General features: G+C 39.3%; 1 protein-coding gene across 1 annotated transcript in view; it reads left to right on the forward strand.

The window, feature by feature from the left end:
* Nucleotides 1-2,499: 2,499 nt before the first annotated feature.
* The window catches only part of SMURF2 (SMAD specific E3 ubiquitin protein ligase 2), a 63,850-nt gene continuing 42,398 nt past the window's right edge, over nucleotides 2,500-23,951 (forward strand). The window contains exon 1 of the mRNA XM_050908588.1: nucleotides 2,500-2,559. Coding sequence (XP_050764545.1) covers nucleotides 2,508-2,559 — 52 coding nt within the window. The 5' untranslated portion in view covers nucleotides 2,500-2,507. The remainder of the gene's footprint in view (nucleotides 2,560-23,951) is intronic.

Here is a 23,951-nt window from a genome sequence, read left to right on the forward strand (position 1 = left end):
TTTTAATGAAAGCTTTAAAATGTTCATATACCTACTGAGCAATGAAATACTATATTTAATCCCAATAGTTTTTTTTTTTAAATATTGGCATTGCAATTAATGTCTGACACACTAGTTATCCATTAGAAAAAGATCATGTAGCAAGAGTACTATGTTTAACATAACATTAAATACTTTTGTCAAATTATATCAGAATTATTGAATGCTGGGTCCAGAGTGCACGGCAAGAATCCAGAAACAAATAATCATCACGTTAGGAAAAATCTGAGTAACCTAGAAATATGTTAAGTATGTGAAAAGTGGCTTTTTATTTTGTTTTTCTATTCAGTTCAGCAGTGGCCAGGTAATGTTGCAATATTTGCGAACCATCAGCCATTTGCTTTATATAGTTGGTTTTAGAAAAGGGTAATGACCTGGCTATGTGAATTTGTGACAGATTGAAACTTTAATAGTATGACCTTCAATTATGAAGGCTGATTTTTCTTCTTTTTTTTTAATGCAGGAATCAGGACACCTGGAATGTCTTTGAGGTGTGTGTGAATTTACGTAACTATTATAAAGTAACTTTTTCAGTGTTTCAGTGCAGCATATAAGCCATAAAATCAGCAGATACATTGTGTCTGTATTTTACAGTAAATGAAGTTTAGACTTACTTGTTTCAAATTCTCTTTGCTTGAAATAGTGGCTAAGCAATGAATCCGCATTTTCTCTTGTGCTCTGTCTATGCTGTAAAGAAACGTTTGTTTCTAACACTTGCTAGCTTTGTGTTAAACAGGCAATTGCACAGGCAGCAGACGCAGTCCTGTGTGAGGAAGGGACCCCAGATCCTGATCCCAGGACTCCTCAAGTGACATTGGAACAGCAGTACCACCACAGCGGGAAGCATTGAAAATTTCCACCTGGAAGAACCTGGTGCTTAAGACACACTTTGGGAGGAAGGAGATGTGAGTCCGCACACACCCGCTGTGGGGAGGGGTCTCATTTTAAGGGAGGAAAGCTTTGAGAACCACATGCCACTTCCAAGGCCTTCAGTGGGAAAAAATCTGTTCCTCACCCTGGATTTGACGTAATGAGGCCCAACCTCTGAGCTCTGTCAAGATGGGACCACTCCAGACATGCTTATAGCTCAGTTCTGTGTTCGTAACTTCAGAAAGTAAACCTCCTGGGCAGTGTAGAAGCTACATTATAAACTCTGTGAAGCACAGGTCATCTTTTCATCCCATGTTTGGATCCTGATCCGTAGGCTGGATCCTAATCTATGACTACCCACATGATAATACTTTACAGGTTGCCTCAACAGGAAGAAGCCAGTGCAATGACACGACCGAATGAGTCCAGAATATTAGTAAGGTTGTTACTAAGAATAGGTGTGTGGTTTATTAGCTCAGTCTTCTAAGGTAAACTTTACTGTGGCAATCTTCGTTGCTTTTCTGGGAGCTTTTCCCACCCTTCAGAGGCCCCTTTGACCCTGCAGAAAGCTGCCCGTGACTCTGCTGCAGCGTGGAGCTCCCCTCATGGGAAGTGTGCTGCAGTGCTGGGAAAACTCTGGAAAGAGTCACCTTTCCTCCGGGATGGGAGTTAAATTAGGCCACACGCCGTGGATGCAAGGCTTTTTTTTATTATTATTATTTTGAGAATGGCAGCTCACAGAACTGGGCTGCTGATTTCTACAGAGCGCAGATAAGAAGTGAATCGGTCCAAAGTTTAACAGTTTCCACGGCCAGTCTGTCACACCCCATCCGTGCAAAATACCCCCCTGGATCAGAAGCACTCCTGAGCGTCACTACACACACTTCAGCCCGGCTTTGAGTTCTCACCCGTATGGTCTTTTCCCATTTCTACCTTTGATTCTCCTGTCCCAGCCCCCCCCCCCCCCCCCAACTTCACTGTCATCTTCCTCCCCGTCTCCCGCTCCCCTCCTCTCAGCCATGGCAATTCACCCCCGCCGTTCCTGACCCCCCAGCTCTCCCCAGGAGGACCCCAAGCCTCGACACCACCTGACGCGGTTCCCCCTTCAGCATCCCCGGGCAGACCCCGAGGCGGGGCGGGAAACGGCCGCGGGAGGCGCCGCGGCCCCCCCCCCCACCCGGCGGGGTGCGCGGGGGGCGGGCGGGCAGGCGGCCTCCCCCGGGGGCAGGCCGGGCCGAGGGGAGGGGAGGGAAGGCGAGGCGAGGCGAGGCGGCCGTCTGTCCGCCCGCCGTGTGGCTCCGTCCCCGGCTTTGTTGTGCTCGCCGCCCGGGCTCCGGGCGAGGGGGCGGGGAAGCGGAGGGAAGGGAAGCGGGGAAGGCGGCCGCGCGTCTCCTCCTCCGCCTCCTCCTCGGCCCCGGCCCCGCTCATGGCGACGCTGGGCACATCCGGGCTTCTCCTCCTCCTCCGGCGGCCGCCGCTGCCCTGAGCGCCCAGCCCGACTCCATTAGCGCCTCCCCTCCCCCCGTCTCCCTTCCCGGACCCAGAGGCAGGGGGAGCCCCGGGCAAGGCAGCGCCGAGCCCGCGGAGCGGCCGGGGACATGTCCAACCAAGGGGCCCGGCGGAACGGGCCCGTCAAGCTGCGACTGACAGGTGAGGCTCAGCGGGCAGGCTCCGCCGGGGCCTGCCGCCGCCCGCCCGCCGCCGGCGGGGCTGGTCGGGCGCCGGCCGGGCAGGGGGGAGGGAAGGGACGGAGGAAGCGAGGAGCAGCGGGGTCTCGGGGGGCGCGAAGCCCGGCCTCCCGGGGGAGCGGGGCGAGGAGAGCCCAGCTGGAGGGGCGGGAGCGGGCTCCCTCCATGTGTCTTTGAGGTTGAACCTGGGGCCGGAGGAGTCCCTCAGGCCTCGGGAGGAGAGCGGGGGGGAAGGAGGGAAGGAGACGGTGAGCTCTTCCCTCCCCTCGCCTCCCTGCCCCGCCGAGGGGTCCGCGCCTCCGGAACAACATGTCTTTGCGGGCTGCGGGGCGGTGGTGCCGCCCGCCCTCCCCGCCGGGCCCGGGCCGGGCCGGGCCCCCCGCAGCCGGCCGGGGATCCCCAGGCGTGGGGGAGCCGGCCGGTGTGAACTTCAGGCACTGGGCACCTTCTCCTGTTTCTCCGCACCCCAACTTTTATTTTCCCTTCCTCTTCTCAGTGTAAACTCGAAAGAAACTGTCACACTCTTTGTTTTGATCTCTTTGTTTGTTGTTTTTTTTTTTTTTTTTTAAACCAACTTCCTCAGTTAAGATTGTACACAGTTCGTTTGGTGAAGTGCCTTATGCTGCCCTCTTTCAGAAGACCACTTGACCTCTAATATTTTAAAATAGCATAAAAACTGTTCACCTGCATGCTAGGAAGGAAAATGAGTTGTTTTTAAATACTTAAAAGTATGTTATTTTCTGTATAAGAACCCAGGTAAATAGGTTTAGAGAAAAAAATCTTGGAAGTTCTGCTGGAGCTTTCTTAAAAAAAAAAAAAACAGGAGACTAAAGAAAAGAGCTAGTTCAAAGTATTGTAAGTCCCCCAGCACATAAACGATATTTTGTATTCTAAAGTGTCAGTGCATGAAGGTAAGCGATTAGAAAATATTAGATAACACTGTAAATACTCTTCTCTGCATGTAGTGTATTTAATCAGCTTGCAAAACAAATGTTTTTAAAAATACTAAACGGGTTCATATATTTACTTTAGGTGCATGAGAAATATTTCCAGTTTAATGCCTAATAAAGAGAGGTGTTTTCATACTTATTTGTATGTTGTTTTTACAGGGAAAGTAAAATGTATCTGCTTATGTTTTACCTTGGAAATACTTGGACTAAATTTGTAATCTAGTTTTCATGGAGATTTGTGAGTGTCTATATATTACACTTAGAAATACAACTCTTTAAAATAAGCATAGCTGGGACTGATGCATGGAACAGTGCTGCCTTGTTTTTACAGAGTGTTTTGTAGCTTTCTCTTCAGGTTATTGCTTTATTGATGCAGTGCCTTAATACTTTTTTCCTGAGCAGTGAGTGCTCAGACTTGCTTATCTTTGGAACATTAAAAATGGTCTGTAGCCTTCTGTAAAAGCATGGAAAGTACCATTTAGGGAGTTGTCTCTTTCACCTTTGGATTTTGTGTTCTATTTTGTTTCATATTTATTTTATTTTTATTAAGGTTTAAGCATGTAATGAAACTGTGTCTGTGACAATATAAGTATGTTATAGGGAGTGTGATTGTGAGCAAGAAATAGGCAGTAGTTTTACATATGGAGTTTTAGTTGTGTGGTCAATCCCCAAAAGAAGCAGGTACAATCTTAAGGAACGTTTCTGAGTTTTTTGTCATCTTATATTTTAGGAAGGGAATATGCAGAGCACGAGACACTGGCAAAATTGTCTTTCTAGGGACTATTCCAGGGTTAGCAGCTCTTGCAGTTGCTGAGTACCAGTTCTGTTACTTGGAAGTTTATATGAAATATCGGCCTATTTCTTGAGTTAAAAAGGTTTGAGGTATTTTATGCTTTAGCTAATTGTGAGTTGTTTCACATAAGGTCATTTGTTGTAAGGAAGCTTTACATGTTTAAGAAAAACACTGAATTTTATTAATTCAGCTGACATGTTGTCAGTTCTTGCCTAGGAATAGTTTTAAGTGTTCTGCGTGGTTTTGATTACCCTTTTTGATTGGAAAAGTAGTTTGAGGGCTCTTGAATTCTAAAACTGTTTGGAATTAAAAGAATCTGTATATCCAGTGTTTTTAAAAGTTTATTCTCGAACTGACAAATGCTATTTAATCTTAATTTTCTTTGGCTGTATGAAACTAGCAGTCTTCTGTTCTGGCTTGAATATTTATAGGATTAATTCTGTGATCATTGTATAGTACTTATCTTTTCTGTTCATTATCTCGAAATTAGATGGTATAGATTAAAAAATGAATTTCAAGAACTGGATTCAATTAGCAGTTTTTCAGGACATAAACATTAAAGGTCTAGATGGAAAACATTGTTTTGACTGACTGGATAAATGACAGGGTAATGTTTGATGTGAGTCCAAGAACTGATCTGGAGCTAGTGCCCAACTTCTCAGTCCATCTTGAGGAGCCAAATAAAATATTTAACCTAGGCCTCATTTTGCAAAAAAGGTTGATTCTTTGTTGGGACCTTAAGAAAGTTCTGAGAAATGTTTGGCATACCTTTACACTAAGTGTTTAACAGTTTATTTAGGTCTGGGTTCCATAACAGAGAAAAACCACAGTGGTGGCATACTTCTAGTAAGTTTTTATTTAGTTTACAGTGCATCTGTGTTATATGTTTCTTATAAAAGGTTATTATTTTGCTCCTAGGTTTAGTTGTCTGCTGTAAATATCACTTGAATCTTCAGTGATACCTATGTTGATGCATTTTGCACAATCTTGAGCTAGAAAATCACTGGATAGTTGTTAAAATCCCAAGATTATGCCTTCTGATGATACTTCACTTCTAGTATGAGGTGTAAATGCTTGTTTCTGATTAAAATATAGGCAATGTATTTAAGTTAGCTGAAGTCTAGAATTGCACTATTCTTCTCCAAAATCTATCTTAGCAGCTTGTAATAACATTATCCAAGGAAGCTGTAATATAAGGAAAGTTCCTTCAACTCTGACATTTTTACCACCATTTTATCTAGTCCTATCCTGAGTACATCCGAGTTCTACAAAAGCTGCAAGTGCAGTCATCTCCTTCTGTTCTTACTGTGATTTTTCTCAGTGTTGTGTTGGATTTGTGGATTTGTAAATATACTGTACTCTCAGGCAGAATGTACTATTCTTTCTTCCACCCCCCATGTTGAATTACATTGGTCTTATATTCCTCAAAAGATTGAGAAATGACCATTGCTTTCAGTTGCTCAGTAAATATTTTGTGTCCTAATCTGTGAATTATCTGATGTTAAAATAGTTACATTTGACTGCTTTCACTTATGATATCAATGAGAGTTACCTGAAGGAAGTCCATAGGGCTGTTTTTATCAAGTAGAAAGATGTATTTTAAAATCAGTCTCAAGTCTGAAAAGCTAGATGGGCACTAGAATTTATTGAGTTGAATAAAGGTTAGTGCATGAATTTATTTAGTTCATGTGTTATAGCTAGCGTTTGCATCAGAATAGTTAACAAGATACTTTGATAGCCACAAAGCACAGTTACACTGTATTGTAAAAAGTGGTAATAAATATCCTGTGGATAAAACTGGAATGAGCTGGAAGAGTGTTGTTGGTAAAGAATCAGAGGTAGGCCTGAAGAGTTGCTAGATCTGGTTTTCTTCCTCCTTACTGTAAGCTTTCAGGCTTCCTGGCAGAGTTTGGTAATTAGGGAAATAAATGCACTGGATCTTGTGTTGTAGAAAATGGACAGCATCTCATCTTCTGTCCTGCTATCTCTCGTGTTGATTTCACTGTCTATTCTTTCCTTACAGTACGAAGGTGGTACTGTACTTTACTATAAGGTTACAGCGTTGAAGGAAGAAGGTGCTACTCTTTTTTTTATCAGTTCCTAGAAACTCTTGTGATGCTAACAATATTTCTCAAGAAAGGTGTGTATTATTTAGAAAAAGTCAGAATATTCTTGAGTTTTGCAAAACAACGTGGAATCTCCAAACCTGGTTTTTGCAGTGGATAAATCTAACAGTTGAATTAATACAATTCAAAATAGTGGTTAACCTAAATCCTAAATTCTCATTAGTGTTGTTGGAAGCAGGATTGAAGTTTATGGATAGCAGAGCCTCACTGTAGGAACAGCATTACTGATTGACTTATAAAGTAGCTACCTATGTTTTTAAGTAGCAAGGCTATGGTTTCATAGTTGGCTTAAATCGTAGTGCAATTTTAGGTCAGTTTAAAATCTGAGTGCTGTTTCTTTTTTCTCTTTGTAGTCCCCAGCTTCACTTTTCTGGGCCCTCCCTTGTGTTGACTCCAGCAACTGTGTAGCTATGTGATGAGCTGAAAGCTAATCCTACCAAGAAAAAAAATGGAGTTTTTTGCATTGAAGGAGAGGGATGCACACAAGAAGCTGAAAAGAGGGCAGGACTGCCTTTTACCAGCAGCCTATAGTTAGGTAGGCTTTGGTCAACAATAAAACAATGGGGTTCCTTCATGTAAGGTGTATTTGAGTTAATGACACATGACTTACTAAAAACTAGTCCTTAAGAAATCAGAATCAATAAATTACATGGTAGGTGGATTAAACTGGTGCAGTCATAACAAAGTCAATAGGCATGTGTCTAATCAGATTGTATAGGGATTGATGGATTCTTGGCCCTCAATATTTTCAGCAAAGTATGAAGTGTGTGTATATATATATGCTTTTAATATATACAGTATATAGATATTTATATACATATAAATCAGTTGTGGATCACACAGATGCCAAAGAATTGTAATAAACAACTGAGCAGCTGTATGGAGCAGTCTCAACTGCTTGTTTCAATGGGGTCAGCTTATATGACAAATTTTTATTCATCTGGATATAAAATTAGGTATCTGTGTTCAAGGATACGTAATGGGGTATCATGGCAAGGAAAACAAAGATGAAAGAGGATTTGGGGGAGGAAATCATAGTAGGAAAACAGTTCTACAGGAGCAAAAAGGCCCAATATTCATCTTTGGTTGTAGAATCAGAAAAGCATCGAGTAGAAGCTAGTAGAGGATTTACATGTGTAGGTAACATATGGGACATATGCAGGAGACGTATGGGAAATCTGCAGACAGTCCTAATGTTGATGTTTAAAAAAATAAAGCTGTTGGGGAAAAAATGAAAGAGAAATCCTGGGGGTGGAAAAATAGCGAGTAATTTTTAGAATTGTACTTTTCAGTTACATTTAAAGAGTTTAAGCTGTCCCATAATGTCTGTTTGCATAGCTGAACTTAGCTGAGTAACTCAGCTAGTGGTGACAAATTTTTTCTTTTTTGTTTGTTAATCACACCGAAAATCGGATCAGGCCCCAGATGAAGATGTTTTGTCTTTATGTCCTTATGGTGAATTGGTTGATCCCTAATAGAAGACAGCTTTTAATGTTTTGTTCTGTTTTATCTCATGGCCTTTGAAGTGTGTCCTTGCTTTGCCATCTTACTTAAAATGACATCTCACCATTGGGCCAGACCTTCTTGCGGGTGTTTAAAAACGTGGATGATTTCTTTGGGTGTCTTCCCTCTTCTCATCACAATAATGAGATGACCTAACTTCTGACTTGGCTTAATGGCACGAGTATATTACTACGCAGGCTATTACGTGCATGCTTTAATATATAAAATTTAGATGCTCATGACACGTGCAATGTCTGAGATCATTCTGGTGACTTCTGAGAGCCTGGTAAAGATTAATCTCAATAGTGTTAGACAATGCATATAAAAGTAGCTACCGTGCGTGTCTGCTATTAGCAAAGCACGTTTCCTATTTGGGAAAGAGGATCAAAATCTTGAGGGACATTTGGCAATAGCATATTCAAGGAAGCAAACTGTTGACTTTTTCTTGCTACTTAAACTTTAAATACTTTCAATGAAAGCATAGATAAGAATGCTTGTAACTTTAAAGAAATCATCTTTAGATAACAAAGCTCAGGACAGAATTGGCTAAGCATTATCATCTGAGTTTAAGTGGGGAGACTGATACAGGATGGAGAATAGACATGCTCAAGATCATAAAAAGGATAAAGCAGGTAAAGCTGGGATTTAGAGCCACTATCTTTTGACTTTCTGCCCATGAACATTGTTTGTCTTGAGCTTAAATCCACAGAAAACATGGTTCTGTTTTGGGCCTTCTGAGACTATGCATTTGGGGTGATTTGGGTTCTTATATGCCATATTTGTGTTGCACTATCAGCTGTATTTTAGCATCCTGCAGATTCTTGGCAATCACTTTTTTTTTTCTGCTTCAAAATATATTTTTTTCCTGTTGCTCAGGCAAATTAGACTAGGAGGACTGATATCCCCAAAAGTGAGTAAAAAGTATTGCTTAGATGAAGTGTTATTCACATTTTCAAAATTCTGAAAGTGAAAGAAAAAGTAGCGGTATGTGAGTTCATGTGGCTGTATCCTGTTGTTAATTTTCTGGAATGACTCTTGGCCAGTACGTATTTAACACAACTTACAAGGATTGTTTTCTTGCAGAAAGGGAGAGTCGCTCCAACCATGGCTTTGGTATTGTCAGTGTAAACTGGTTCAATGCATCCTTTCTATAATGAATTCGTTTAAGTTGTTTCAAATATGCAGAGCATGTACAGACTATGTAATTTACAGGTCACAGTAAAAATATGTACCCAGATTCTACCCTTCGTGCTTAAATTAGCATGTGTGATGCCATCTTGCCGCAAACATTAGAGTGAGAATGCCATAGTAGAGCTTTCCAACCCGCAGCACTGCTTTTCGGGATGCATGCATCCCTCTGCTCCATCCCGTGCTGTCAGATGGGGTGGGCTGAGGAATATATCCAAGCTAAAATCAACCTCTTCCTCTCATCCCCCTTTTTCTTTTTAACTGGGTGCAGAGGAGGACTGTTGTGGGTTGGCTTGTGTGTGTGAGTGATGGCTTAAGTCAGCCAGGAGTTTGCAGAACAGCAGGCTGCTGTGGGATTGGGGGCGTATCTTGGCTGATCACGTGAAATAGTTTTAAACAAGTGACATACACTCATTTTCATTCTGCCTTGACCCAGATTTTAATATTACTGATGGAGTTAAATGGAGTCATAACTAATTATACCTGTAATGATACTTCTTTTTAACATACCTAACTATTTGATTTGGAGTCTATATAGATGCATACGTAAATTCAATTATAGATGCAGTTGTGCTTCTATTTAATTGAAGGTGGGAATCTGCATCGGTAATACTAGAGGCATTTTCTGAAAACTTGAGCCAACTTGATGATTTCTTTATAATACAAATAAAGACCAGGCTGTGCGCTTCTAAAACTGCGTATGGTGAAACATCTGCTTTGTGCGTATCACAGGACGTGAAGAAAGTGGATGGAGTATACTCAATAAAAGTTTGCTGTTTCATTTTAGTAAAAGGTAGTCTACTACCTTTTACAATTATTTTCCATGGAAAACACGTAAATGTACGAAAATGAATCCTCTTTTATTCCTGGTGGAGGAAGAAAGATCTTATCTGGGTTAGAGTACTTATAAATATGGCTGGTTAAAAAAAAAAAAAACAAAACCAAAACCCAAAAATCCTTAAACGTGCAAAGGAACTAAACATGTCCGGATAAAATGCATAGAATTACATTCATGCTTAACTGCCTGGGATTAGAAATTCATAGCATTAATTGTGCCAAGCATTTAGGTGTCCTTATGACAAATAATTCTTCAATTCAGCTCTTAACAGAAAATTTTCACCTTATTGTTCTGAAATGATTAATTTATGATGTGTATAAATATTTATTTTCAGAGAAAAAGTTCTCGCCTACTATTTTCCCTGATGGATTTATTGAAATAATGGTTTATAGCTCTGTATAGAAGACTATATGCAGGACTAAATGAGTAGTAGCATTGTGCCTATGTATTAAGGTATCCTCTTTTCTGTTTAGCAGCAAAATAAGTACTTCTGTCTTAATTTATAAAAGGTGATATCAGATGTGATATAAGAAACTTTATAAAGGTGGAGCTGGTGTAGGCAGGTGGTGTCATTTGGAGGCAAAAGGGGTCATTTGTAAAGGTGAAATAGGACAGAGTGGGGAAAAAGTGTTCGAGAGCTGGCCAGAGGAGCTGAGCCGACACAGGGACCTGAAGACACCATAAGTATACCAGGTTTTCGTGTCACTTTGTAGTGGAAGCAGAGAGCAAATGCGGGTTCCTGTACTTGGGCTAAAACATACAGAAATCTCTCCTGCGTTTCATGCTGCTGATTACAATATTGCTCTTGGCCAAGTAGTAATGATTGCATTTTCAGTGTGAAAATCTGAAGATACCAAATGTTTCTCTTCCTTATGCTAATATTAATACATATGTTTTAAGAGACACAAAATACATGTGTTGCTAAGTACTCCATTTAAATGGACGTGAAGGACCTGGTCCTCCCATATGCTAGAGAGCACTTGCTCAGCATTACTCATTATGAAATTAAAAATGACTGGCTTCGTTAAGCCTGGGTTCACAGTGCACGACACATTAATTGACCAAACTTTAAAGAAGGGTATAATGCATGTTAAAGTGGAAATCTTCTGGGACTTTTATTTAGAGGATTCTAGTAGAAAGTTCAAAAATGTTTTATACTGCTATTGCAGAAGCTTCTTGGTAGTTGAAGCCTGTGAACAACTGTAAAAATTTTAAGTGCCATCTTTCATAATTTCAAAGGGGTCACATACATGGCATTTCTAAATGTCTAACTAGCAATTCTGGATGTTTGGTAAAGCACAAGGTGAACAGAATCTTCAAATGTATATATCACACATTATTATAATAAACTATTGATCAAGTACGGATGTGTGGAATGGGGAAAAATTGCTGCTGAACTCTGTTCAAGCTAATTAATGCTGCTGCACAGGTGAACTGCCCTGGTGTTCTTACAGAAGCAAATGCTATCTGTAAATTCAAGATGCCATGCAATAATTCCAGTTTGCATTAAATAGCTGAATATGTGCTTTTTGCTAAAAAGTTAAAGGGTTTAAATCTTTGTGATTGTACTAATGCAGGAGTGGCCAAGATTTATCCTGAAGTTGTGATGTCATGTAATATTGTATCCCTTTTGCGAACATCTTTCATATTTGGGATTTCTACTTAAGAACTGGGTCGAAGGATGGTTTAAAATGTTGTTGGTTTCTGCTTTCTTCTGCAACAGGAAAAGAGAAGGCCTTTAAGGAAAAAGTGACTTACAGTAGTTTTCAGTAGTACATGCGTTGTGCCTGGCTTGTCGTAAAATAAAATATTTGTGTAGTCTTCTCTCCCTTCCTTAAGCAGTTCCCACAGTTCATAATGTTCTCTCGATACTTGTCTTATACAGAGATGGTAAAAGGAGGTTAAAATTTCTGTAGTCCCATCTACAAGGATAGACAATAAAGTTTTTGGTTCCCCCCCCCAATGGCAAGCGGTTATTCTGCCTGGGGAGGTACTATATATTTATATTTATCTATCTCTCACTTGCTTCTGTGGCCAAGAGATCATGAAGAAATTTCTGTTCATTTGTGAAATCTGAATGTGGCATTGTGAATATGTGCCTTGAATTTCCTCATTACAATATTTATCATTTTTCCTGAAAGTTCCTTTCCTCTGGTGAATTGTTCATCCTGTAGAATAAGTCAGCTATTTCCTGTGTATCAGCATAATGTAACTTAATCTACACCGGGTAGTACTTTGGACCCATTCAAAGGCTTTAATTTTTTTTAAGTTTATTGAAATTTAGAAACTTCACTCTCCACATTTAAACAGTTCTTCCTAGTGTGGTCCGAGACTGGAGATGCACTTGTTCTGCACCCACCCTGTGTCACTGTGGTGGAGTAGCAGTAAATGAAAAGAAAAATTGTCCCTGGTCAGCCTGGCCCTTTTGAATGTTACAGTCACACTTCAGCAGCATGGTGAGTAGGAGCACTGGTTCCTGCAGTTGCTTCTACCTCATGTAATTTGAACACAGTTTTGAATTGCTTTGTCTGAACATCCTTGCTTTTTATTCGCTGTCAGTGGAATTTATAACTATAGTTGAACTTGTAATACCAAGTTGGAGCTTGTAACGCCAACTATAGTTAGCACTTCCCATTATAAGACTGTCTTTTCAGTTGCTGTTAAGCAGCCTGCTAACACTGAAATTTTTCATGCTGAGCAGCTAAATCGGGCTGAATTTATTTTGGGAAGATTCTGTTAAAATTCAACCAATTTCAAGGAGGAGATTAAAATTATGTTGTACATCTTTTAAAAATCCTTTGTTCTTGTGAATTCTTTATTCTTGGTCAGGAATGCTATTAAATAGGGCCGTGGTAATAGGCAGATGTCTCTGCATCAGCCAAGTAAGAATTAGTGCACAGTTTAACAAATGGCTGGGGACAGGAGTTGATCTTGTCCTGTTAATGCTAAACTCGGTGGTGCGCTACCAGTGCGAAGAGAGGCATTAACTAGAATGCAGAGGGTTCAAAAGCTGGATGAGGGTGGAGAAGAAGGGAGTGACCGGGAAGAAGGAACTGTCTGGAACAAATGGGCAGGTGGTGGAGACTGATTTTTGGCAGGACAAGGCGCTGGGGATCTTTTGGTGCCCGCGCTCTAGTGTTGTAGCAATGAACGTGACACAGGGTCGCAGTGGCGGCCCGGATTTTTGTGTTTCCAAACTTTTTAACACTTGGCTTTGTAACTGGGGAATGTTGTTGCTGCATGTGCTGTGTTATTGTTAGTGATTTGAGTATATTACTTGGAAGAAGTTGTCATCTACAGCAGAGATGCTTTATGAGAACTTAAGATGTGTAACAAACGCAAAGAATGTAAGCGGTTACAGTTGGATAGAGGACAGAAGTTTAAAAACAAACAGGAAAAAACACGCACTCCAAAATTTCTCCCATGTTCATCACTTTGATCCTATATAGAAGAAATAGGGAATTAGGGGCTGGCTTCTAAGTGGCCGTGATTCATAACATAATTCTAAGAAAAGCTTGCAGATAAGATCAGGATTACTCCTTACATGTAGAACAAAAGCAATTCTTCAGCTTTTAGCAAACTTGAGAATTTTTTTTTAAATCCTTGGTTCTAAGGAATGGTGTGATGTCATGGTCACTTCATTAATGCTAATATTTTCTTGCTTTAAAAGAGTGAGAAGACTTTCTGTTAAGTAATATGCGATAATAATTGAGTTATGTAGTTTTTAATGTTTCCTTGGCTAATTTACATGCCATCTATTCACAAAGGTTTTGGAGTTACAATTAATATTTTTTTCAGATTAAGTGTTACCTGCTATTGATGAGTTAGTTGCATGAAAGATTTGACCTTTTTTAGTTAAAGTCAATACAAATATGTTAAATATCAAATGGACAGAGAAAGCTATGGCAGTCGTCATTTGTGTACTCTGATGGATCTTGCATTGTATGTAAAGATTTCTCTATAGAAGAGGGGAGTCCTCTAATTTTACACAGTTTGTCACCACTGGATTTGTGCAGGAAGAGCTTACTGTGTTAGTGGATTGATATATATACTGTGCTTCATTTATACTGAGTTGCCTGTGCTGTGAAAAACTTTGATCTTCACTCTTTCTATATATTAAACACACACACGTATGAATCTGCAAAAGAGTTTAAACAGTGAAGAAACAAATCAGAAGTTACATGTAGTGGGCAGGTGTATCTCCAGCAAGAGAAAGGCATCATGTTCTATTTGAAGTTTCTTTTAGAGGCCTATTCAGAGAATGGCTATATATAGACAAAGTGAGGAGAAGTTGTAAGAGTGCTATCAGATGTATGATTTTTTTTTTTGTCAACTAAAAATAAATGAACTGATACAATGTGAAACTGCAAGGTTTCATTTTAAGTAAACTTAATATTGTCTAACCATGAAGAAAAGTGAGCTTTTTAAACTGTTTTCATATTTGTACAGTGTTACTCGTTGATGCTTAACAGTGTTTCTCCCCCCCCCCCCCCCCCCCCCCCCCCGCCCCGGTGTTTGATACAAGGCTGAAACAATGTCTGCTCCTATGAAGACTTCTTTTCCAAAAAGCTGCTCATTTTCACACCTTCTTGAGCTTTGGGCAATTATAAAGCTATTAAATGCTCTATTTTTTTCAGCTGATCCCCTTTTTCATGATTTAAGGTCTGTGAAAGCCCTAACTACTTCCCAGGGAGTTGTTTAGGAGTCCCTGGGATGTTACTGTCTTGAACTTTCCAGAGCTAGTGGTCTGTTTCTTTTTCAGATACACACTGCATGCCATCACCTTTGTGCTGAAATAAATATCTGTTTATCAGCTTAATAGTGAGTTGTCAGAGTTTGAGAGGTGAGGTGTATCTTTGTTGTTTTAAGGCTATTAACTTAAGTAGCTAAAAAAGAGAGTACGATTTCCATCAGATATGGTGTTAACTGTATTTCGTGGAATTACCTTTTTCTAACAAGATTTTTTTTGTTGTTTGCACACATCAGCATGTTTGGTTTGTTTTTTTTTTTTAAGGGCATGCTTTCTTCATTGTATTTGGCTGTTTTTTTAACTTTTTAATTGAAATATTTACAATATAGTTATTTTTGTTATAGTGAACCATTTTATTGTTTCAGAAGTGAATGAATCATATATTCTGGGTTATTTTTTCCTGGCAAATATTTTTCTTTAATGATTACTCAGGGCTAGCTTAAATTGTACAGATGAATAATGCTTCAAATACAGTATCTGATTCATCATTTCAAATGTTACAATGAAAAACCTTGTGAGAATATATATATAGGTCTTTTTGCAAGAACAACGCCTTTACAGAGGACTGGACTGGCATGTAGCTGTTGTAGGGTCATGAAATAATACTGCTTCTCAATTCTGTTATTTGTTCTGACTGCATCTCCATTTCCTAAAATCCCAAGATGTTCTATTTCCCAGGTTACTTTCCTCTGTCCCACCTGGAAGAACAGGTAGTGGCTCTGCAGCTGAGGTTGCAGCAGGCGGTTCCAGATTCGTGCCCCCTTTGCAAGGGCAGTGTGGTTGCAGTGGATGAGCGGCTACTGGGGTGGGGTGGGGAGAAGATGTTCTGCAAATCCCCAAAGAGTTGCTCTGATTGCCCGTAGATAGGTGTGCCCTGTATGTAACTGCATCATAGCAATCTTCTCATGTAGGTTTGCTACATCACGATCAGCTGCTCTAAATTGTTCTTTCCCTGCACCCATACGTTTCTTGTGTTTCGCTTCCTCTTGTTTTAGGAACTTGCTACAACTTTTCTCATTCATCCCGTGTGTTAGCAATGCTGTCTGTGCCCTTTCGCGCAGTTCTTCCTGTATCTATATTCTAGAAGCAATCTGTACTACCTATAGCACAAACGATCTCCAACTCTTTCCTATGTGGAGTTTGTGCTCTTGATTTCTCTTATATATTTTACAGTTATTTTATTTTTTTCCTGTCTGAAACCAGTCAAGGCATCAGCCTGTTTTGAATGTTGTATGGATATTGTCATGAAGAAAGACGTTAGCGGGGATCCTCTGCTAGTCTACAAGTAGGCAAATACAGTTAAATTTAATTTTGGCAACAAATATAGCAGAAGATAACCATAGGGTGGTGTGGAACCTGCTCACAGTAAATGGCCTTTGCGTGTTGAATCGCAGTTTCTGACTGGCTTTCCAAGTCAGTCCCAGGTGGAAGACCCCAGGTGCGCTTCCTAGACTGCTCAGCATGAATTAACAAAGCCAGATTTGAATGCTAGAGATGAGTAAGCAGTTCCACAGCCCCCTGAAAATGGAAAAGAAGAGAGGAATGTAAATACTCCATATTTTTGTTAGCGGAGTGGATGTGTTCTCATATTTTTGTTGGTTATACTGAGTTTTAAAATATTTGGAAGAGTTAAAAGTATCAAAAGAGCATCTAACATGTGGGTATGTGTTTCTGTGAACACTGAGCTTTTTAAAGTGCGGTAGGGATTCTGGGCAGTGTATAAAACCTGAAAAGAGTGAGTCTACTTTTTTGCATCCGTATAACTGATTTATGTAATCTAGAATGTAAAGACTTAAGTTCTGGTAGATTTTGTTTAGGAGTAAAAATGTGATACTCAAATTGTTTTTTCATATGTTTCCCAGATTCTCTAGGTAGGTTTTAAAAAACCAAAACCAAAAAACCAAAAAAACCCCACATATTTTCTCTGTTGCCCCTACCCTTTTAAGCTGCTGTCCAGACAAATATTTATAAACAGAAAGTAATGCAGTTTCTTTTGCATGCACAAAGCCCTGGGGAAAATGAGGAAATGTTTTAGTGTGTGTGAGGCGTTTAATACTTTGTTTTGCTCTGATTTATCTTTCACAGAGCTGTGGAGGCCTGCCTAAAAAACTAGAATACACTCCCTCTGAGCTTATATTGCCTTTGTTTAAAATAGTCAAACTTCCACTGCTGAAACTCAGGAATTCATGGACAGAATGACTAGAACAGCAAATATGACTTTAAAAAAATGTGGTTATTGGATAAACTGGTATGAACCCAGCTGCTGTGGATAAATTGATTTTGCTGTTGCTTTAAATCTATGATGTGTTGGTATTTTGGCAGAGTAAGAAAAACAAGGATATTAGAAAGTAATTTACTGCACTGGGATTAGTAAAGAGTGTTCTGTTTCTATGACTGGGGCAGAACAGGATGGTTTAGATGTGTCTGATAAACAGGACGAGGTCTAGTCTGACAGCTGGCAACAATAGCTTTTGCTCAAAGTCAGGTGTACTAAATTAGCAAATGTATTACAAGGATACAGGAGAAATCTCACAGAAGACAGCCTTGTAGGCAGAAGTGTTGCCAAATGGGAAATGATTCATCGTCTCTGAATGGGATGAGCACTGAGCAGAAGCAGTTTAAACCTCAGACTGCTTTGGCTCATAAACCACCAAATATGCGATTAACACTTTATCTTCTCCAGTCCTGTGTTTTTTATTGTCTCCTGAACAGCAGTCTATATTTAGGATCAAAATCTACAAGACTTGCTTGTTTGTTCTAATTTCTCTTTTGTAGGTTTGAATGTGTTGAGGTACTTTTTTGACTTTTAGCTAAATAACAAAATGTTTGCATGCATCCTAAAAGCACTCCCATCTTGTGACCCTTTGGCAGTATCACCTTTTAGTGAGGACTGTTATGTGTCTGGAATGGAAGCATGACACAAGTGATGCTCGCAGAACTTGTTGAACTGACTTAGTATAGTTTATTTGTTTATATTTAGTGAAAATACATGATTAGCTGGAGAGGTAGTTCAATGTAGTGTGTCAGTTCCAAGGCGATCACTGCATTTGGATTTTTAGTATTTTAAAAACTTGTATCTATTTAACATTGACAATGCCATTCGTAGTCTACAATGCACAAAGATAAACAGGAAATGTATTTGTGAATTCTTAAATTTAGTTAATAATCAATGCGGAAAGGAGGTACAGTTTACAAAGCTAGTTGAAGGAATGTAAAGGGGGAAAAGGCTTGTTCCCTCTTTGTTCCTTCAGTGTTCATATAGCTGATCAGAGTTTTAGCATGTCTCTGGTCTTGTTTTAATATAAATTGTCATATTGACTCTAAGATACATAGATGATAGAGAAACTAAAGGAATTAGGTCATTGGAAGTATTTAGTGTTAAATAATTGAGATGTAAGAAGATAGTTGTGAGAGGAAAAATCATTTTAGTGTTAAGTTAATATATTGTTTAGCAAATAATTATATGGGGGGGTGGTGCTGGGATAGCACTCAATTAGCAGTTGAGATATCCAAGGAGCAGTATGCCTGGGAAATTAATGTAAAGATTCCTCTGCAAAACTGAGTCTGCTTTTACCTTGCGTGTGCAACCGTGTAAGAAATGGTAGAAATCAGAAGTGATATTTAGTGTAATGCTTTGTAAGTGGAACTGCAAGAGTCTGAGGGTTTCTAGAGTGAAGGGCACCAGAGTAAATGAGGGCTTTCCATTTCTGTGTCCACTCAGACTCGTAACTGGTGTTTGAGATCAATGGAAATACTTGCATGCTCATTACGCTTGAAAGCTGTTCTGCCTTTGTAGATGCCTAGCAATAAAATACCCTCTAACTTCTTGGAAATACCTTCCTGGATTTTTATTCGTTTGTTATACTGCTGGGAGTGTTGATTCACAGTGTTATACTTTTTACATTAATGTAATCGGCTTTAGACTCCTCCTTTCCGTCTCACCTGCTTCCCGTTATCTTTCTTAGTCTTCACTCTCTACTGCTTATTATCTTCTATCATGTGCTCCTCTTTCTCAAAAACAAATTCTTGTCTTTTCACCACTTGAACATTGCATCTTCCCAAAAGATTTCTGAAGTTGTAGTTTGAATTGCATGGTAAGCTTTTTGGGGCAAGATTCTTTATTTTCACGTATTGGCGAGCTATTTCATCTGAATCTCTTGGTGTTCTGTTTCTTTAAAATCCTTTTTATATTATTTCTTACAGTAGTATATAAATTGTACTGATTTGACGAAATAATTTAAGCAACTTGTGTAAAAACAAAGCAAAACAAGAAAAACGAGGCTTTAATATAAGTTGCTTTACTTCTGTTGAAATAAATAGGATTGCTCATCCAGTTAGCTCATCTCTGTTTAACAGCAGCAGCTTCTTAAACTGTTTGGATTTGTTCTGTAGAACACATCTGTTTACACAGAGAAACTAAACTGAATCTGTTCATATTAAAGGACTGCAATAATTTAACTAAATCAGTTTATAAATTGTATAGTCTGTTGATATAATTATCTCCTGGAGATGAGGCTTCATGGTTATCTGATGGGGGAAAAAGACTGGACTGAGGTACATGAGAATTTTAATAATGTATGAATGGTGACATTGTCTTGGTTTTCCATATGTACTTTCTTTAAGCAGCTGGCGTTTTCCCCACTTACAGGGTATTGCATTTCTGCAGGTAGAGACAGAATTACGTGATCAGAGGGATAAGCTTAGTAGCCAGGTAAGGGTATGTATATAGTCCACACATCTTTCTGCTGACCCTATTTTTTTTTTTTTTTTGGCAGAAGCCAAACTGTCAATTTCCAGAGAGAGACAGTTTCCAGAGTTCTAAGCATTCCACTAAAAACAATTTTCCCCCCAAAAGTAAATATAGGGATGTTGTGCTTAAATATTTCAACTGCATTAAAGGAAGAAGAGGCAGGATCCACATATTATCAGGGAGACAGATCAGAATCCATGTCTGAAGTTGTGGATATTGATGATAATGCAGAAGGATGTAAAGAGTGCATCGCTCATCTGTATTCCCCCATGTAATATGATTTCAGTACATCAGGTGTAGTGGTAAAACATAATTCTGCTGAACTAGGAGTTTAGATTAAGGGCGGATGCTTAATTAGTGATTTTTGCTAGTGATAGTATCAAAATCATGATCCTCATGAACTCATTAAGTTTTATTTATTAGGGAATGATTTTTTAAAAATTACTCAAGTTATATATTTGAAATGCTGGAATTGACTTTTTTCCCCCTAACAAAAGTTGTCACCTTAGCTGCTGTTGTGTTTCAGGAATTGTTTCTTATAAAGCAGCTGACAGTCCTTTTGTTAGTGTTCATAAAATTAAGATTTACAGCATTTTGCTGGAGTGGCATGAGAATTACTCATGAAGGGTAAATGATGTGCATGCTTTTGGTGTGTCCCCCCCCTTTTTTTTTTGTGTGTGTGGTTCTTTTCCTTCCGCCTCTTCCCAGAAAAGCCCCAGCAGTAGCAGTGTCCCCCTAGGATCGTGTCTGTAGCGGAGACAGAATTTTGAGACTTCCTGTTTAAATCAAGTGTGTGGCTGCGTCCCAACAGAGATGGCAGTGGTCCTGCAGTCTGGAAAGCTGCTGGTATCTACAGTTCCTGATACGCAGGAGTCTGGGTTAGTTGCAGGTGCCTCTTGTCTGAAGCCCTTTTTAAAATTCAGGGCATTTTTGTCTGGTTGGTAATTAGATCATGAATTTCTTTTGTTGTTGCCTCTACTATAGATCATTCAGAGGGTGGAGAGTTTTAATGCAGTGAAACAAATCTGAGGGCTCTGCTTCTTGTGAGCATGTTTTTCCCCCAGCACGTTTTCAGAGGTGCATGAAATACATCAGACAGAACAGAGCTATAATTTGTTTCTTGTGTTAGCTTTTCCCCCCCCCACCCCCTGTTCCTATCAAAACAAGCTGAGAAATATATGGGTACATTTCTGTCTTACCTTTTTTATTTACCCATCCTCAGAGGAAGAATCCGGTGCGCTCTAAGTATTTTGCAAGTTGATAATTTTGGACTAACCACTTCTGTCTAAACTGGGCCTTGGTTAAAAACTAGCTGCTGGGATTTCAAACAAGTCTTTAAGGATTGAGGTAAGATTTTAGCACAATGATTCTTAAGAGTTTGAGATAAGAGTACCCCCTTTTCTTTGAGCTCCTAAATACTATTTTATTTCTGTATTTCTAGGATAATTGAGGTAATACTCGTAATAGAGTTTACTTCACTCACAATTGCATATAATAACCACCTCTGCAGGTGTGAGATTAGTTGATCTTGGTAATGTTACTTGAAATTAGAAGGTTTTTTTAATGGGAATTATGTTTTTAATACTGCAGGAAGATAAAATAATAAAAAAAATAGAGAGGATCATACAGCAAATACAACAGCAAAACTGGTGGGTTCATTCATCTTTCATGAATTTCTGTTTCCCACCCTGATTTTTTTACTGGAATACAATTTTATGCTTACTACAATTGTGAGAAACAGAACAGATAACTTTGAAATTAGTCTGAAAATTGATCTTTGACTGCAGACTTTTTTTTTTTAAGTTTTCTAATAGCTGTTAATTTAAAGCTATGTTGTTTCCTCCCCCCCGCCCCAACTGACCAGCATAGTATTCAGTCTTTGTAAGTGGTGTATTTATGATGACTTCATGGTACACTAGTGGCTTTTCAGATGTTGAAAAATGGACAAGATGTGAGAGTTAGACCATTTTGGAGTAGGGTGGAGAAGTGAAGTGGAATTTCTAGTGTATGAAAGTTATGCATTAGAAACATCCTGGCTGGTCTGAGAGGCTCCATCCACACTAAACCAGGAAATGCAAATACTCGCAATAGCCTTTGTTTTCTTGAAGTTTCCCATGTGTTACTTCTGCTTCTTTTTCACTGTTTGAGGCTGTGACTGAAGCCCTGATTACAGTTTACACAGAGCCCTGATGTGGATGGTTTAATCCTGTATCATTCAGATTTAATTTGCATATTTGGTATATAGCTAAAAAAAGGCAAAACAAAAACAACTTAAGATTTTGCATCTACGTATTCAATTTCACTGGTTCAAACATGAATCTCCATAAAAGAGACTTGTAAAACTTCATGGTAAGATTTGAAATGCTTGGGGAGGGTTGCTACCTTCATTGCAAAAGCGGCAGCATAATTTCTTTCCTTTACCTCTTGACAGGCGTATCAAATAAACTGGACACATGAATAGAGTTGGTGACGTGTGTGGCAGTAAGCCCATCACTGAATGAATCTAGGAAATGTGAATGCATTAGTTGCTTGAAGGAAGAATTCAATGGTGTGGGGGGGGTTGTGTTTTGTTTTACTTTTGGCTTGGAGTGGAATAAGGGAGGAGAAGTGGAAAGGGAAGCCTTTTGTTTACAGTAAAACAATACTGTGAAGTAGACATCATGATGTTAAAACAGGAGTCTAAACATGGCAAATCTAGGCAGACTCCATCTGGCCGTGTCCACAAGTCATTCAGACATCCCCGGCACAGACTGCTGGAGTCTTGAGTCGCTGTCGTGTCGTCCTCCCTTACGGGAATTTAAAATAGCCTTGGAGACTCTGCCCCAGAATTTTATTATTGCATGAGATGAATGATTTATTGGCTTAACTGTTTATATTCAGTGATGCAATGCATCTTTATTAACGTTTCTTCCATGATAAATGTGTGATGTTTTAATTTTGAATTTTAATCTCCATGAGTTATATTACATGCAAGTAATATGGGTCTAGAATTCTAAATCCAGTTAAAGCACAACCTGCTCTTATAGGCAGAATTTAACACAGTGTATCTGTTGGAAAGAAAAATGTACTGTTACTACGTTAGTTTCTGGCATATTTTACAGTGATTTAAAGTATATTGCATTATTAGGACATTTTTCACTTCTGGATAATCCATGTTGCTGTTCGGTGTTTGAATGCAGGTTATTGTGGTTTTGTTTGTTTAGTCCCAGAGGAATAATTCTGATTTGTTGAGAGACAGATTTCTAACTGACAATGCTTATAAGCAGGTGCATGTGATCCTTTGAAATGGGTTTCATTTTACATGCAGTATATTAAGGATTTAGCATCTGGCTTGTGTTGAAGTTGAACTTGCAGAAATGTGTTTATGGGACAATTTAGACTTTTAACAATTATTAAAGGAAATTCTTGTTGAAAGTGCTTTTCTAGTACTAAGGTTGTCCTAATATGTATTTTAAAAGAATTTATTTTAAAGCTGTCTACCTTGTGTTTGGATATCAGTTTAGCAATAATGCTTTTATATGTCACTTAGAACTAGTGTTGAATATTTTTTTTTTTCAACCTGACAGGTTAGTATTTAATAGCACTTTAAAAATTCATTAGTACTTCTGAATCGTTCTAACGCATATTCCTAGTAAGACAGTTAGAATTGGTACATGATTCTAAACTTGCATTGGATTTAAACTAGGTTTATAATTCTGAAAATTGGAAATTAGTTTCCTACCAGTATGAACTGTAAGTGTACGTGGTAAGATAGCTGTGCCTGTTGAAGAAGTTACCATCCCTTCCAAGTCGTCCTGTCTCCCATAGCTCTGGGGGGAGAAGGGATCATGTTATGCATTTCCTAATTCACATCAGAAAAAGATATCTAGATGAAACAGCTCGGGATGGTGGTTTGAGGTTTACCTGGCTGCTCCAGAAGGCAGTGCTTACGCTGCCTACACTGCAGCTCTTTCCTGCTGCAGAACCATGGATCTAGGGGATGGTGGAGAGTATTTACATTTAATCTAATCGAGCAGAGTATGTCTGAAATCAGCATCAGCTTGTCCAGTGTCCTCGGGTGAACTGGGCTTCCCTGTGCATGTCATATGGCACCTTTATCTCAGTGTGTGCTGCCTCTATACTGGTCCCAGAAGAGGATGGTGTTTGGAGTTTTAATTTGGGTAGCACTGAATTTCAGATAAAGTATTGGGGAAAATAATTAAACTTTTTTTTTTTAAGAAGGGCATGCCAGCCTCTGTGTTTGTACATGTTTTGTGCTAACTCTAGTTTAGAGCTCATTAGGTTATTCTAAATTTCTAGTGCTTTGTGACACTCAGAAAGAGCAGCTGTCAAGAAGTAAAATAGAGCAGCCTGAAAGCAGTTGTGTGTATACTTGCAAGAGAAATGCTTTTTTCAGTGTTTTAATTCTGTGCTTCTGGGTATGCTTTGGGAAATAGAAAATAAAACTCCAGCCGAA

The sequence above is a fragment of the Gymnogyps californianus genome, chromosome 19 (assembly GCF_018139145.2).
Source record: "Gymnogyps californianus isolate 813 chromosome 19, ASM1813914v2, whole genome shotgun sequence".
In the NCBI taxonomy this organism is placed as follows: domain Eukaryota; kingdom Metazoa; phylum Chordata; class Aves; order Accipitriformes; family Cathartidae; genus Gymnogyps; species Gymnogyps californianus.